This window comes from Montipora foliosa, chromosome 14 (genome assembly GCF_036669935.1).
Source record: "Montipora foliosa isolate CH-2021 chromosome 14, ASM3666993v2, whole genome shotgun sequence".
Classification (NCBI taxonomy): Eukaryota; Metazoa; Cnidaria; class Anthozoa; order Scleractinia; family Acroporidae; genus Montipora; species Montipora foliosa.
This window is the reverse complement of record NC_090882.1, coordinates 8,209,626-8,226,333: the sequence shown is the minus strand read 5'-3', so window position 1 is coordinate 8,226,333 and position 16,708 is coordinate 8,209,626. Positions and strand designations below refer to the sequence as shown.

The 16,708-nt window shown below is 41.5% G+C and overlaps 1 protein-coding gene across 1 annotated transcript; it reads left to right on the top strand.

The window, feature by feature from the left end:
- Positions 1-2,386: 2,386 nt before the first annotated feature.
- On the top strand, positions 2,387-16,286 carry LOC137984259 (NFX1-type zinc finger-containing protein 1-like). The gene is made up of 6 exons (XM_068831373.1): positions 2,387-2,524; positions 6,550-8,446; positions 8,874-11,466; positions 12,607-13,013; positions 14,339-14,606; positions 15,987-16,286. Exons 2-6 carry the CDS (start codon positions 6,550-6,552, stop codon positions 16,270-16,272), a joined length of 5,451 nt encoding a protein of 1,816 aa, XP_068687474.1. The 5' UTR covers positions 2,387-2,524; the 3' UTR covers positions 16,273-16,286.
- Positions 16,287-16,708: the final 422 nt, after the last annotated feature.

The window sequence follows — 16,708 nt, the reverse complement described above, 5'->3', positions numbered from 1 at the left end:
ACCATTCCTGTTGTGGAAGTATATTTGGACACAGACAGTCAGAAGCTGTCTTCTATTCAAAGATATTTGGAATAATTCTTCTGCCTTCATCGAAATGCCTTTCAAATCATGATTAGGGCCCTAATAGAGCGAGTTTCAATCGAGTATCGTAAAACCAAAGGCAAAGTAATGACTTTGGCCAATCAAAAAGGACGGAGACAATCCAGTAAACCAATCAAATCTCGAAGTAATTACACGTAGCCGACACAAAGCGCGGGAAAATGTGTACGCGCAAGCCACGATTGGTTTTGGTTTCACTTCTGATTGGTTGAAAAAGTGGCGCGAGAACTTTGAACCAATCACTGAGTGAAGTAATACAAAACCAAAGCAATTCGCTAATTACTTTCGACACTCAATTGAAAACCGCTCTATCAGGAGCTTGTGACTCTGAGTGTACATGTACAACTCCCATGATCTAAAAATTCATTCTCCTAACTACTCCATATATTATTTCTTTGTCGGCTGGTCATGAGAACTTGGTGTTATATCAGGATCATATCCTTAAGCTGATAATAATCTTCATTCTTAATACTCATCTACATGACAGTATATTGAAAAATTGGGGGGTGAATTTACATACTGATCAATCCTGGTAGTCCAATGGTTAAAATGTCTCCTTGGGGTTATCTTTTTCTCAGCTCTTCAACCTTCCAAGTAATGTGCTTATCAACCAATCAATGAACGATGTCTATTTTTAGGTCACGTGCGCAAAAATTCAAAAAAAGATCGTTGATAAGAATCAAAAACTACAGCTTCTAATATAAATAGAGGAATCACATTGACCAGTGGTCTCAGTGAAAATGTGGGATGCAAAGTTCTCGTGGCCTCAAAAACTTGATTTCGTTATAAGTCTGCTGTCCAATTCCTGTATTGAGAATAACCAGGTCACTCAATCAAAGGAAAAGGTCACTCGAGATAGCAGTGGTGCAAGTTTCTTGTTAGTGATTAGCTCCACGAAATAGCTAGGAAGCTCGGGAAAGTGGATATGAATTGAGTAAAGACTGGCACCTGAAGAGAGCCTCCAAAGAATCTTCGATCTGATTCAGGAACTTGAGCCTTCAAGAAATAAAGAGAAATAATTGTTGCTTTAAAATTATATGTACTTTTAAAAGAGAGCTGTTCATGCAACTAAAAGTCTCTCACTCTGTGCGTTGGATCAATTAAACTCGAATTTGATTAGTGTACTTCCTCTCGAATGATCTTGAGAGCCCTGGCAACAGATTTGATGCCTGAGTCTTGTTTTACATACATTGCTTGTTTGAGTGAGATGGCGTATGTATCTCATCAATCCTGCCACTCCTCGAAATATTTGAAGTGGCTCAAACCAGTTTTAACAATTCTCAGGGAATGTCTTTTAAAGATTAAGGGCCAAGACAAATGTCTTCAACATCCTTTCGATTTTGTTGAACGATGTTGATTGCTGGGGTGGGCAAACTATTTCAACACGCCGTTTAACATTTGATTCAACAAAGCTCATGAGAGGCTTTATAATCAGTCCCAGGCTGCAGCCGCAGTTGTTACTGTGGATACGGACATGATACGTCATTAAGAGACCGATTAGGGAGCTTTAGCAACGACAACGGCGACGGCAACGAGAACGTCACAAATTTGCATATTCAGTGGGCAAAAACAATAGCTTTGCACGTCCCGCACGTGCGTTTTTCATATTTGTCCATTTCTTTGCCGTCGTCAGCAAAGCAACAACGTGAAATAACCAAGTTTGAGGTGTTACGGAGAACGTCAGCACTTGGAGATAAATTTTCATTTTTCTCCCCTAAATTTAGCGCCGCTCGTAAGGGTTTCATTCCTGAAGGACCGCCACACCTTTGTCATATTAAAAAGCTTGGAATAGTCGCGAAGTGACCACAATAACTTGAATTTATGTTTTTACATGACGTTCTCGTTGCCGTTCCCGTCGTCGTTGCTAAAGCTCTCTATTAGTGCGCACGCGCATACCCAACAACTTTTAAACGGCTTTAGCATCGTTCAACATTCGCGAAAATTTAAATGAACGTTGAATAGTTGTTGAAGAAAAGTTTAAATGCTTTTAATATCCTTTAAGCTCCCTTAAATTAAGACCAATGGCGATCCATCAAAATCAGCAACCGTTCATTTGCATCTTCACAAATGTACTCTATTGCGCAACCGTTCCACTATGTGATCAAAATCCAGTCCAGTCCCCACGACCAATTTTGTATAACGTTTTTCCAGGAAAATGGCTCAGTTCCGTCCGGTTTTTCAAGGAATCCTCTTCCTATTTTATCTACCAATCGCTGTAAGGTCTGTCACGTCATTGACAAGGTTTTAGTCAATATTATAAAACATTTACGGCGGGATTTCTAAGAAACTCAGTGTAAAAGTAAGTTTTCCGCGAAATTTGCCTCAGCAGGTGAGAATTTAATTCAGTTTTTTAGTGTTCCTTCATTCATTTCATTTAGCTGCGGGAGACGTTGCAGAAAAATGCTTTGATCACTCTGGCTTCGAGGTAGGTCGACTAAGTTTTGTTTTCATAATATAATCTCTTTAATTAGTGGATGAGAATCATTCCGAACATAAAAATAATAATACAGTATTTGTTAAGCGCAGTATCCACATAAATATTCGAATGGTAAAAAGGCTCCAAAAAGTAACTTAAAATAAAGTGAAAAAAAGATCTTAATTGCATATCTACAACTTGGTCATCATTTAACTTAAAGCTAAGAAACCTGACTTGTACAAAAGAAAAGTATTTAACACCAAACATTCAAGTGCCTATCACCTCAACGCAGTTTTCCGCTTTCTTTATTCTCCGACATCGTCCAAACTACATTTTTTAAGATTGAACTAGTGAGCAGCACGTCTGCGAACTCAAAGAGTTGTAAAACGATTTATTTTATCCTACGCGTTTCGTGTGACTAACGCACACTTCGTCAGGGATGTTTTACAATACAACACAAGGGAACTGTATGTATACCACCTACATAAGAGAGTAAAAAATATTTTTACATTACGTAAAACTGCACCTACAAGAGCGGATTTGCAAGTAGGAAACAGGGGGAAAGATGTGCAAGGAGTGACATATTTTGTGCCTTACATAATTTTGGGGCCCACAGTTTTAGAAATTATGTAAGGCACAAAATATGTCACTCCTTGTACATCTTTACGCCTGTTTCCTGTTTCCTACATGCAAATCAGCTCTTGTAGGTGAGGTTTTACGTAATGTAAAATGATTTTTTACTCTCTAATAACTTGGTCATCATTTAACTTAAAGCTAAGAAACCTGACTTGTACAAAAAAAGTATTTAACACCAAACATTAAAGTGCCTATCACCTCAACGCAGTTTTCCACTTTATTCAGTATTTTCCGACATCGTCCAAACTACATCGTGTAGGGGAATGCGGTTTGCATTCCTTTATTTCTTTTATTCTCCGCGTTGGTTTGGTTAAAAATGTCGTGTTAAAGTCGTTTACACTTTTCGGTGGTTTTAGCGCATAACCTGTTCTCTTGGCATCATTTGTATTCTTCATGGAAACATTTGATTGACGTCCACCTAAATTTTTTCTTTTGAAATATGAAAAAATGTCGTTGAGGGGCGCGTATGATTGATAACCGCTGTAAAAAGTATCTTCTTACCGGCTCCTGACACATACTAAAAGGAAAACTCGCGTAAACTATATTTTTATCGTGAACTACATTTATTAAGTTTTCTTCAGATGTATTGTTTGTTAGGATTTTATTGAAACTAGCGCGCATACGGATTTTTTCCCGAAGGACACCCGCGAATGTGGGATGAAACCTTAATAGCGGAGCTCAGGCGCACGAAGCGCGCCAGTGGAGCACCATGGGTATTATTTTTTGGGAAATCTCCGGGTTATCCATGCAGGAAATTTTGGTTATGACGTCAGCAGTACGTCCGCCCGCCCGTAGAGACTGTCGGGGTGGAGGTGGGGAGGCAGGATAGCCTTTGGGGATGGGAATCAAGTTCGGGCAATTTTACTTGGCGGGAAATTGCCTGACAGTGGTGTTGGCCAAATATCAAACGTTTACTTCCAATATTGAAATGCTTTTCCAATGGAAATCCACTGTTACCTGTACAAAACCCTTTCGAGCCTCCTAAAACGTTTTTACCAGTTGTTAATGGAGCATATAAGGTGGCTAAGACCAGTTTCAACAGGGACTGTATGCAACTAAACGGCGATGTTGCGGTACCGTTTAAAACACCAATTTTTACTCATGTGTGTCGCAATATGTTACCATACCAACAGGAAAGTCATCTGAAAACACCTTATATATTTGTATGGAAACAAGTATACCTAAAAAATTAACTCGGAGACCTCTTATTGTTGAAAAGTGAAAGAAATATTCTCAAGAGCAGATCTAGAGCCTCCTTAATATTCCAGTTGAGAAGGCTGCTCTGAATCCGCTCCAGAGATTTTTTTTAAACAAAGCCTAAAGGCTCGGGAAATTATTTGAATTTGGACAAAACATAGCTACCGTTAGTTGGCCTCTTGGTGATTCAGTGTTATAGAGTCAATCTTTCTAATAAGTACAATTTCTGGAAAGTGAGGCAACTAATTGAATGTTCACGAGGTCTTTTTGGGGCTGACCAGGAGTTTCAATCGATCACAATCTGTCTCTGAGGAATTTTCCCCGGGTACCTCCGGTTTTCTTCTCTCTCGTCAAAATATTTTTGAATCCGCAACTCTAAATACAATTTGCAAATTAATTTTTGTTTTTTGACAAGCAAACATTTCATCTGGCTGTGTAAATTTAAAGAACGAAAGCCAATTTTCGAAGAATACTTACGGCATCTACAATATATTCAAAAAGTAGAGAAGGAAGATACAACAACGCGAAAGAAATGGGAACCGCTATTGCTTTAAAAATAAATAAATAAATACAGAATCCAGCACCTTGTTCTCCAACTGTACAGGTAATTCCCATCTTGTAGAGTATAATTGGTCGCTCCTCTCAAAACAAGAGCTCCTTTGCTCCTTTTTTTTCTGCTCCTTTTTTTTTTCTTTTTCTTTTTTTCTCTATCATGTAAACATATTCCGTGTTTGTGGGTGTGTGTGTGGGTGTGAGTGTGTTTGTGGGGGGAGGGGTGTTTGTGCTTTTAAAACTAAACATGTAATAATAATAATAATAATAATAATAATAATAATAATAATAATAATAATAATAATAATAATAATAATAATAATAATAAAGTAAAATTTAAAAAAATAAATAAATAAATAAATAAACTTTTCCTTTCCAGGATACTCCTTCCGTCCACACGTATCCGGCGAATACACTGGCGAATCCGCAACTTTTTGAATACGCTCCCCAGAGTCGGATATTTTTTGTCATTAAATATCAGATTTCCAGCATTTTCATTGGCTCGCCGGACACAGACTATTAGTTCATTACCTGCTGTACCTAATATGGTCAAGGAAGGCGTCAGCAATAAAGCGAGCTTGAAACATTTTTACAGCTCTCAGAAAAAATGGCCGACAAAAGCCGTTTTGGACCGGAATCGACCAGTGCAGAAGGCGATGCTTTAGTCGACACGGAGAACTTCTTGATCTCGAGCTTTTAATAAAACAATTATTCTACTCAGGCTTGCTGGATATAAAATGATTATACCCAACTCGGTGCTACGCGCCTCGTTGGTTATCCATCTCTTCATATCCAGCGCGCCCTCGTAGAATAATTGTTAAATAATCCGCCATGAATAAGGAACCGTGTGGACGCTAAATCCTGAATTTTTTTAATCCGGATGACGCAACAAGATCAAGCTCAGTTCCTTACCGTGAAATTAATTCTTGAGTTGGCTCCCGAGGGCAATATTATTTTTTATGGCGCATGCTCTGTTACCTCTGTATCCTTGAGGAGTCCTGAGTACTAGTGTGAATCCGGATACGTTTCGGATACGTGTGGACGGGCAAATTCAATTTGAATACGCTACGCTTGGATGGGTATATTTTTTAATCCGGAAAGAAAAAGTTGCGAATTAAAAAATATCCCGATACGTGTGGAAAGGGTCCCAGTCAATAAGCCACGTTCGATAAATCAATATTTACACATGGCCACGAGGCTTAATGGTTAAATATGAATATTCTTTTGTTTAGTAGGCTCCCTTGAGACTTAGAATCTCTGTACGGTGGCCAATTTACATTATCAACTCCGTTGATAAAACCAAATTTTTGTATACTACTTCCCCACCAACGCAGCACCACATTTTCTTTAGAAACTACCCCTTCACTCCCTTGAGACTTGTCAGACAAAGAAAACAGAATTGAACTGAGCCGTGAAATTTGACCATAAAGCCTCATAGCCATGCCGGAATATTGATACATCGAACGCGACCTATTCCATCTGGCTGAATGCGGATTCAGGAATGAACTTTACTGTCCTTCCTTTTCATTGCATTGAATGAATCAAGTTGCTAATACCCTACCCTACCCTACCCTACCCTACCCTACCCTACTCACCCTACCCTACCTTACCTACCTTACCTTACTTGGCTTCAATTTGACATTTCTCAGATGTCACATAGTGCCAGAAAGGTATGGATTGCTTCATCATCCCGCAGTCAGAAGCGGAGAGCCGAAGATGACACGAGGCATTCCGAGAAAGCAAAGCGTCGACGGACAGAGACACAAAGCAACAGTGCCCCAACACCTATTGCATTCAAAGCGCTGGAGAACATTTGCAAAAACGAGGTCCCAGAAAACGCCATCTTAGAACTTGCAAGCAAAGCTGAGAGGTTCGATGCACTCTTAAGTTTAGACGAGATCAGACCGGATTTATTAAAGCTCATTATCCGTTCGTTTGGTCTGTTATGCTCTTCAAACAATCTTGTGTCCGCCAACAAGGAGAAAATTCTTCGCTCCTCCAACGCAAAGAAATTTATCAGCGGACTAGTCCTTTCTCGTTTCATCAACGCCATGCCGTATTCAAGCGACTCTAGCGTTGATTCAGTCATTCACGACCTTGCAGTCGTTTTTAAGGCAATGATTCAGAAATGCCAGAGGGGCAGTGAAGCTATAGTCCATGAACTTCCCATTCCACAGCTCAGAGCCTCATTTGCTTCACTAAAAGAAAAAAAAATCATTAAAAACGTCAACGAACTTGAAAAGAAGCTCCTAGAGGTGGACGAACTGAAAGAAGAGATGATTCTTCAAGCTCAGAATGCTCTAGAATCGCAGGCTGAGCCTCCTCAGAATTTTCAAGAGCTTAGCATCATTCCTGACGCAGCCGACCTGCTCCTTTCCAAGCCTTTCCTTCGCAAGAACATTACTGATGGAAAATACAATGATTTGGAGCATTACCTCGATGTGCAATTCCGCTTGCTTAGAGAGGACTTCGTAATACCCCTTCGCCAAGGAGTCAGACATCTGAAAAAGGAAAGCAATACACCTAAGACCAACTCGGCTAAGAGGCCTAAAGTCCAAGCGCTCAAAGGTGTGTCTCTCTACCACAAGGTCACAATTCTGGGTCCTGTATACAGCCATAACGGCAGGTTTTACAGAATCAAGTTTGACCAGTCTCATTTTTCCGTGAAGAAAGTAAAATGGGAGAGGTCTAACCGGCTTAAGTTTGGCTCGCTACTCTGTCTCTCCCCAGATGATTTCAATTCACTTGTTTTTGCAACAGTGGAAAACAGAGATGCTGATTCGCTCAGTGCTGGTGTGCTAGAAGTGAAGTTCGTAAACCTGGAGACAGAACAAATAAATCAGTTTGTTCGCAGAAAAGAGAAGTTTGTAATGATAGAATCACCAGCATATTTTGAATCCTACAGGTATGTACTGGAAGCTTTAAAGACAATACAACCTAAACAATTTCCCTTTCAGCGATATATTGTTCAATGCTGTCGAGATGTCTCTCCTCCTCAGTATTTGCGGCAAACCCTTGATGAAAAGAGAGAGGAAGGTGAGATAGTGTTTGACTTCAGTGCCCTAATAGCAGAGAGAAAACCTGCAACGTTGCCTAGTGATCTTCACCTCCTCGGCCCATTAAACGTTAAACTCCCCGAAAACGTACTTCTTCAAGAAACAAGTACAGTTGATTCTGAGGAGGCCATCGCCGAGAAAAATGGTGCGCAGTGGCAGGACTATAAGCGGGCGGGCGCTAGTAAAGACGTCGCCATGGACTCTGAGGAACCTTCTGAGCGAATCAACTGGCCTGACAGAGAAGTCCTGGGATTCAACGAATCTCAAATGCGCGCGTTTAAACTTGCACTGACCAAGGAATTCGCTGTGATTCAAGGACCGCCAGGAACTGGAAAGACTTATGTTGGTTTGAAGATTGCTCAAGCTCTTCTGCAGAACAAGTCCCTGTGGGATGACAGTGAAAAGCAGTCGCCACTTTTGATGGTGTCCTACACGAATCATGCCTTGGATCAGTTTCTGGAAGGACTTTTACCAATGCTTCCCTCGGAAGGTATATTGAACAAAAACTTATTCAGTTTATTACTATATTCTATCAGCCATAGTACGCGGTTAGCCCATTTGGAAATAGTGCCTCGGACCGTTCATTATCGACAAGTTGTGCGGATTTTCGACACGATGACAGCTGGTTTTCAACGGCCCCTCTCCCCATAGCCTGCGAGCAAGCTCTCTCGCTGGGTGGGGGATGGAGGAGGAAGAGTTTAGGGTTTCCTCTTCCACCCCCCACCCCCACGAGAGAGTTTGCTCCCACGCTACTCTCCTCAGGGCAAACGTAAACTGAATAAAGAACGGGTTTTCATGTAAACTCTCAGCTTTGCGGCTGTAGGCTAAGGCATTTTACTCTCCCATGATCTCCCATACGCTCATCCCGCAAGTTTGTCTGACCTGTGACGTTTGTCCTTGTTGTTATCTGTTTGTAGCTATCGTCCGAGTTGGAGGCAGAAGCAAAAGCGAAAAGCTGGAGAGATGCACTTTAAGAGCGCGAAAGGTCAATTCACCCGTCTGGAGCAGAACCCAGGCGAGAAGCGCAACCAGACGAGAAGTAACTTCACAGAAGTGGTCCTTGCAGCATTCATCATTGGTGTTAAGGGCGTCTAGATCTAGTGTGATGTCTCTTCCTGTTTTAAGACAATACGCCTGTATAAGAGAGAAACACTTCAATCAATTTGAAGGTTCAGCTAAAGAAGGATCACTTGATGACCAACTGCTTAGATGGCTGAGCATAAGGCGAAAGCGTAACAGGCCACAAAGAAACAGAGAGAAAGAGGATCTTCTTATGCATGTAGCGGCGTCGGGCTACAAGTATTCCGACGAGGTCTCATTTGATAGAGATGCCGATGACATTCATAAATTAACTGTGCTCTCCATTACCGAGGCGTATAATCCAGATCACTTGAGAAGAAACTTGCTGAGCATTAACCACCCGATGTCTGAAAGAGAAGAAGACCATGTTGCTCATGTTGCGGACTTGAAAATTCGAGACCGCTGGAGGCTGTATTTGTTGTGGCGCCAAAGGTTGGAAGAATATCATCAGGATATTCTGGTCAAAGGCCAAAATGAATTTGATGAAGCAGTATCACGAAGCAAAGAACTGGACACACTGCAAGAGTGCGTCATTCTTGAAAAAGCACGTGTCATCGGCATGACTACCACGTGTGCTGCCAAGTACCGCCGTGTTCTCGAGTGGATTTGCCCCAAGATCATTTTGGTAGAAGAAGCCGCTGAAGTACTAGAGGCTCACATTATAACTTCACTGTCGGAGGGATGCCAACACTTGATTCTGATCGGCGATCACCAGCAACTTAGACCTACTCCTGAAGTCTACGATTTAGCCAAGACGTACAAACTTGATGTGTCATTATTTGAGAGAATGGCCAATGTTGGAATCCATCGCGAAAGGCTCTCTGTGCAACATCGAATGAGGCCTGAAATTGCCGCCCTCATGAAACACATTTACGAAGATCTCGAAAACCACGAATCTGTGGAGCAGTATGAGGACATCAAAGGAATGAAGAATAACTTGTTCTTTGTCAACCATGGGTGTCTGGAAGATCAAAACGATGAACCACAAAGTCATAGTAACGAGCACGAAGCTACGTTTTTGGTTGCCCTGTGTCGATATTTGTTGCAGCAAGGCTACGAGTCCAAACAAGTGACACTTCTTACAACTTACTCCAGGCAACTTTCTCTCATCAGGGACTGCCTCAAAGATCAGAAGAATGAAGAACTCGATCGTGTGCGTTTGTCAACTGTTGACAATTTCCAAGGCGAGGAAAGTGATATCATCCTTTTGTCACTCGTGCGAAGCAACGAAGAGGAGAAAGTGGGCTTCATCAGGGATGTGAACCGCGCATGCGTGGCTTTGTCACGAGCTAAGAAAGGATTTTATTGCATCGGCAACTTTGATCTTTTGTCCAGACACTGCGAAATCTGGAAGAAGATAGTAACTGAATTAAAGGCCACTGGTGGCATCGGAGGCGCTCTTCCCCTTGTTTGCCAAATCCATAATGAAGAAGTAACAGCAGAAACAGCCGACGATTTTAGCCAGAAAGTTCCTGACGGAGGATGTTCTCGAATTTGCGGAATACGGTTAAAATGTGGCCATGCATGCAAGCAGTTCTGTCATCCACGTGACAAGGGACACAAGAAATACGTCTGCCGTGAGGCATGTGCGAGGTTCGTCAGTGGTTGCACTCAGCACTTGTGTCCAAACCGTTGCAATGAGAGTTGTCCCTGGTCATGCAAGGAGGAAGTTGAAAAATCGTTGCCAGTTTGTGGCCACATAGTAAAAATGGAATGCGGAAGTACTGATTTGGAAAGTGTTCCTTGCAAAGAACAGTGTAGCAAGATTCTTAAGTGTGGTCACAAATGTCAAAACTACTGCAAAAAGCCATGCACGACCGAATGCCAAGTGCTAGTGAAGAAAAACGACTGGCCATGTGGGCATGTCGTCACTATTGCCTGCTGTGCCACTCCAGATCAATGCCCAGTCCCTTGTCAGGCCAACCTAGAATGTGGTCACCGGTGCCCCGGAAAGTGTGGCGAGTGTCGAATGGGTCGAATCCACAAGCGATGTAGACTCAAATGCGGCCGCGTGTTAGTTTGTTCCCATCCATGCAAAGAGGGCTGTGCCGAGCCATGTCCACCGTGTGCCAGACCATGTGAAAACCGCTGCACACACAGCAAGTGCGGCAAGAAGTGTGGCGAGCTCTGCATATCCTGCAAGGAGAGATGCTCGTGGGTATGTAAACATTACGAGTGTCGCAATCTATGTCACGAGATCTGTGCCAGACCAAGATGCAACGAACCTTGCCAAAAAATTCTCGAGTGCGGTCATATTTGCCGAGGATTGATGTGCGAAGAAGACCACAAATGCATCTGTGCTGTTTGCACGAAAAATGAAGGAATTGGCCCAATCACGAATCTTTTCCTTGGTGACGAGGAAGACGAAGATGCACTCTTTATCAGGCTCCCAGACTGTGGACATATCTTTGCAGTATCAGACCTTGACAGGTATATACTAACCTCCTTCCCTCAAGTAAGCGTTTTTCTGTTCTCCTGAAGTATAGCGAAGTGCATTCAACCCATTTTCCTCTGCACCCCTCCCTTGGGGCTTTTCAAGACCACTTCACAATTCCGTTTTGGTCAATTTGTGCATACTGCTTGTTATGGGCAGTTAACCCCCCCCCCCACCCCCTCAGAAAATATACGCTGCTATCAAGGATTATGAGACGGGACCTATAGTTTACAGTCTTTATCCGGGAATACTTTAAATTGTAAATATTTTGAGCAAGATTCGATACGACGTAGACTTTGATTATTAAGCAGTGTACTATATTCCGGCTGGACCAAACCAGCCTTCTTCAGAGACAATGTAGACTCTCATTGTACGTGAAGAAGGCTTTTACCAGCCGGAATGTTACAGTAGTACACCTCTAAATAATCGAATCTACGTTGTATCGGCTCTTGCTCAAAATAATTACTTAATTTTTAACTTGCAATTACACCGATCAGATCGAAGCTAGTTGATCCAACGCACCGACAGGATTACTGTCCACGATTGCTTACTTTAAAAACTCTTTAAAATGTAAACAATGGTGCAGATTTTATTACATAAGTATAACGTTTTTTTCAGTTAATGTAAGACCCTGAGAGTTGGTCCAGCAGGGGTTCGAACCCGCGACCTCCCCGGCACATACATTTGTCAGTAGCAAACCACTCAGTGCACCTGGCCCAACACCTGTACGCTGGCAAAAGTCTATTCTATATCGGTCTTAGAATCACCATATTAGGCAGTTGCAAAGAAGGGTTAAGAAATCTAGGACCCATGAGGGTGCAACTGGACACCTGAAAGCTCTTTGTAGTGCCTGGGCTTGCAAAACAAACGCCGGGAACCGGTAAATTGTGAATACACAGGAAACACTTGGCGAGAGAATAGATGGTTTGAAAAACAAGAAAGATAATTGAGTTCTAAGTCTCTGTGTGAATAGCCAGCCAAATAATTTTTGGTTCGTTTGTACGGCATTTATTTGAGAACCATTTCAAACAACGGCTTATGATGATTTCAGCCCTGGGTGGGTAAGGGTTGTCAATTTAATTTGCAACAGGCCTTCATAAGATTGCTTAGCCACTTGGAAAAATCTTGTTTTTCAGGTACATGGACATGCAGAATGATACATCTGAGAGCCACGAGATTCAGATGAAAAGATGCCCGCGTTGTAGTACCACGATCCGTCTGAGCCTGCGATATGGTAATATCATTAAGCAGCAGCTTCGAGACATAGAGAAAGTGAAGAAAGCAATGCACCAGAAAACCAGATGCGAACCATCCAAGAACTGGCAAGTTCGTGATCGTTTAGGAAAGGTGCTCTCCAAGATCGGTGTTGAAAATTATTCAAATACGGTCTGGCTGCGACTATGGAATAAGATTGTCAACGATTCAATGGCTGCACTGTTTGAAAACAGGGTTATGCTGATGGAACGTCGCTACTTGTTAAATGAAAAGATGAAAGCAAATCTAGACCTATCTGTGGATATCTGCCAGGAAAACAAGTTCGATTGTAAGTCAACTCACTATTCGCCGTGACGCTTTATATTTTTCTTCCTCTGTCATCTTGTAATGGTGAACACAATCTGGGGAGAGTTTGAATTCTACCCAACCCCTTTGCAGATTTAACGCTTCCACGATGAATATCTTCATGTTCCAACACTCCACAAAGTCTCCCTTGAATTATCACTGTTTTTGCAAAAGTGGCTTTATACACCATAAGCCTTTATGTTGGGACATTTTGCTGGATAGAATAAGACATACCCCAACACTGGGAACCCCGTGCCCTACTTTTTTCGAAAAGTGGGTGGGACTTTTAACGTCCCACGGAGTTGTCAGACGGGGCCCAGTGGGCCTACGAACCAAGTCCTGAGTATCCCTTACTCGTCAGATAACACCTACAGTCATTCGTTCTTCATCAGATCGGTACCCACTTAAAAAGCATCTCATCAGCGGATCTTCCATCATTTTCATAAGTACATTTTTCTTCGTCATGTATTTAACAAATTGATGTCAATTTTTCATGCGTCTGTCCTGTTATTGATCATGTATTTCGCCACAACATTGTCAAAGTAGTTTGCGGATCCACTCGGCTATCGCCTCTACTTTGACAATGTTATAACGAAATTCATTGTCAATAACAGGACAGACGCATGAATAACTGTGACATGAATTGGTTTTTTACAATAACAAAAAGGGGTCAAAATTAAGTCAAAACACGAGAAGAACGCAAGACAAAAATGCGAGAAACTTCAATTTTATTCAATTTGACGCGACTAAATTCATAACTTGCCTCGCTCTCGTATTGGCTAATGGAAAAAACGGAGACTTTCTATTGGTTAAAAAGCGACTTTTCACAAAATTTTGCATATATTAAACTCTTCGAAACGCATAAATTGTAAATTTATGTGTCTATCCGCTCATTGACAACAAAAATTAGCCAATGAGCGCGCGAGAATTTGCAGTCGTTGTAAATTTTTTTTCGCGGCAATCAGTCTTCTTCGGTTTATTCTTGCATTAATTTAACCCGTTCTCTCCCAAGATCGAAACGTTCATTCTCCTAACTAGTACCATAGATTTATTTGCTGGGTAGTCATGGAATCTTACTCGATTCGTGCAGAGTCTTTCTCGAGAACACCAAAAATCGAGCAAGCAAAAGAAAGGCTCTGGTAGCATGATATCACCCAACGGACCAACGGACTCGAGCAATTTTGGTTCGTCTATGAAGAAACTGACTCGTGCTTATTAATTCCAAATCGCACTAAAATCATGTGATGCCAACAACCAGAATATTGACATATGATGACTATAAAAATGATGTTTTTTTCTCGTTTCAAGGGCATCGTCTTGACAGAGACATATCCTACCTCTCTAAACGTTTTATGTCAGAACAAGTGAGTCAACGAGAATTGCAAGACATAAACACAGAATTCTCCAGAATTAATCTTCAATTCGAGCTTTGCTTATTGAGTCGCGACGTCAAAGGCCTGGATCTAGCAAAGAACGATAACCAAATGATGTCTGCGGTCCGCGAGAAATTGTCCAGCGGTGAACGCATAAAGGATGAGATCCTCGAAGAGCTGTTGAAAAGCTTAGCAACCATTAGGTAAATCAATAAACATTACCAAATATGTAATACATATATGTCAATAAGCGGAGCTCCTCAATTATCAGTTATTTATGTTTTTGTTTTCAGATATTTTTATAACTGGTCTTTTTACCCTGATACAACCACTCCAGCCTGCTCATTACTGTAAATTAGTCTGCTTTCCTGTGCTTTTTCTGGATTTTTTCTCTGTTTTTCGTCACCATTAATCAAGCACGCCGCTATTCGTCAATATAATTTCGTCTCTTTATTCGGCAAAATTCCCGCCAAAAAAACGCGGGTTTCAGTGCATGTATGACGCCATAACCCAAACCAAAATTTCGTATCCATGGTGCTCCGCTAATAATCATTGTACATGGGGGAATTGACTTGTGTTCGTAAATTTACGACCAAGCTCATAGCACTAGGTATGAGCATCTTCAAGCTCGAGTGGAAAATAGTTTTATCGAAACTCTGCAACAACGGATCAGGTTTTCTACCAGAAAACAGCTGCTAACCGATAAAATTCACCGTTCAGATAATGATGATAATACTAATAATAATAATAATAATAATAATAATAATAATAATAATAATTATAATAATAACTTTATTAAAGTCTCATTGCTTATAGCCGGGCACACGTGCCATACTAATCAGGGAGACCATAACAATAGGGAGCTTAAGCAAGCGCGTTTTTGAAACACGGACGGCAACCGGAAGTGAGCTGTTTTCCCTTTTAACTTGTGTTCACACAACTACATTTACATTGCTAAGTATCGTTTCTCTATTAGAGAAGATTAGCATAAAAATCTGGGAGACACCACTGTCCTGGCACGCGAAATGTTCTCTTCCGGTTGTTGTCCGCGTCTCAAAAACGTGCGTGCTTAAGCTCCCTAATTCTGTACACCACAAGGGCGGATCTAGGGAAGGTGCACTGGGTGCACGTGCACCCCCCCTCGGTTACCAAAAAAAAAAGCTTTTTAGTTAAAAAGCACAAAAACTGCATTAAGTTAGATTTTTATTTGCCTCGTCATTTACAGATTTATCATACTACAGCCCTAACCCTCTTAAAAGCATGTATTATACATTGTCTAACATATAAATATTGGGCTTCCTGTGCATTTCCCTCTGACATTTGCACCCCCTAGCCAAAATCCTTGATCCGCCCTTGCACCAACTTGATTTTCTACTGGTAGGTGCTATGTGACTGTTCGAGGTCTCCGAGCAAGATTTCCGTTCTGGAGATCGCTCGTGATTGACATGATTGGGAATCACAAAATCCCGCGCTAGCTTGCACGTGATATCTGCGACATGGAGAGCTTGCTCGAAAGCCTTGGAATTACATGAAATATAGCAAGTAGATTACTTTTTTGTTTTTGGTTTCTTTACTTTGTCTAGGAAGAGTTACCCTTCTCTTAATCCGTTGACCCCAGAGGAAAAGAAAGAGATCGTGTCTGCGATGGGTCTGAACAAAGGTCATTGGTTCAAATGTCCCAACGACCACGTTTACTGTATTACTGAGTGTGGTGGAGCTATGGAGAGAAGCACTTGTCCTGAATGCAAAGCTGTGATAGGCGGACAAAACCACAAACTCGAAGAGGGCAATACGTTGGCTCCCGAGATGGATGAAGCACAATACCCGGCATGGTCTGAGCAGGCAAACATGCAAAATTATGATTTGTGATGAGAAGGTTTGCTGCAGTTAAGAAAGCAACTGCGAATACGCTGCTCCAGTGTTCAAACCTTGTTTTTGTTTGTTTTTAACGCTTTCACTCCCGTGATTTAAAAGTTCATTCTCCTAACTAGAGCTATAGATTTCCATGTTGGTTAATCATGAGAGTTTGGCGTTACATCAAAACAATATTCCTTAAATGACAGTAGTCTTCATTCTCAATACTTGTTTACTAGACAGTATCTGAAATTTTGAGGAGAATTTACATACCGATCACCCTGGGAGTCAAAGGGTTAAGGCTTTAGAACGGCTGCTTAATTTGCTTTATTAACAACATTTTCTTCTAAAGTCATTTTACATTGGCAGTTCAAATTTATGGTGCCCTATATATTTCTTATCATGCGAAAATGTTTTCTGTTGAGTTTTTGGGTCAGCTTGCGTACAAAGG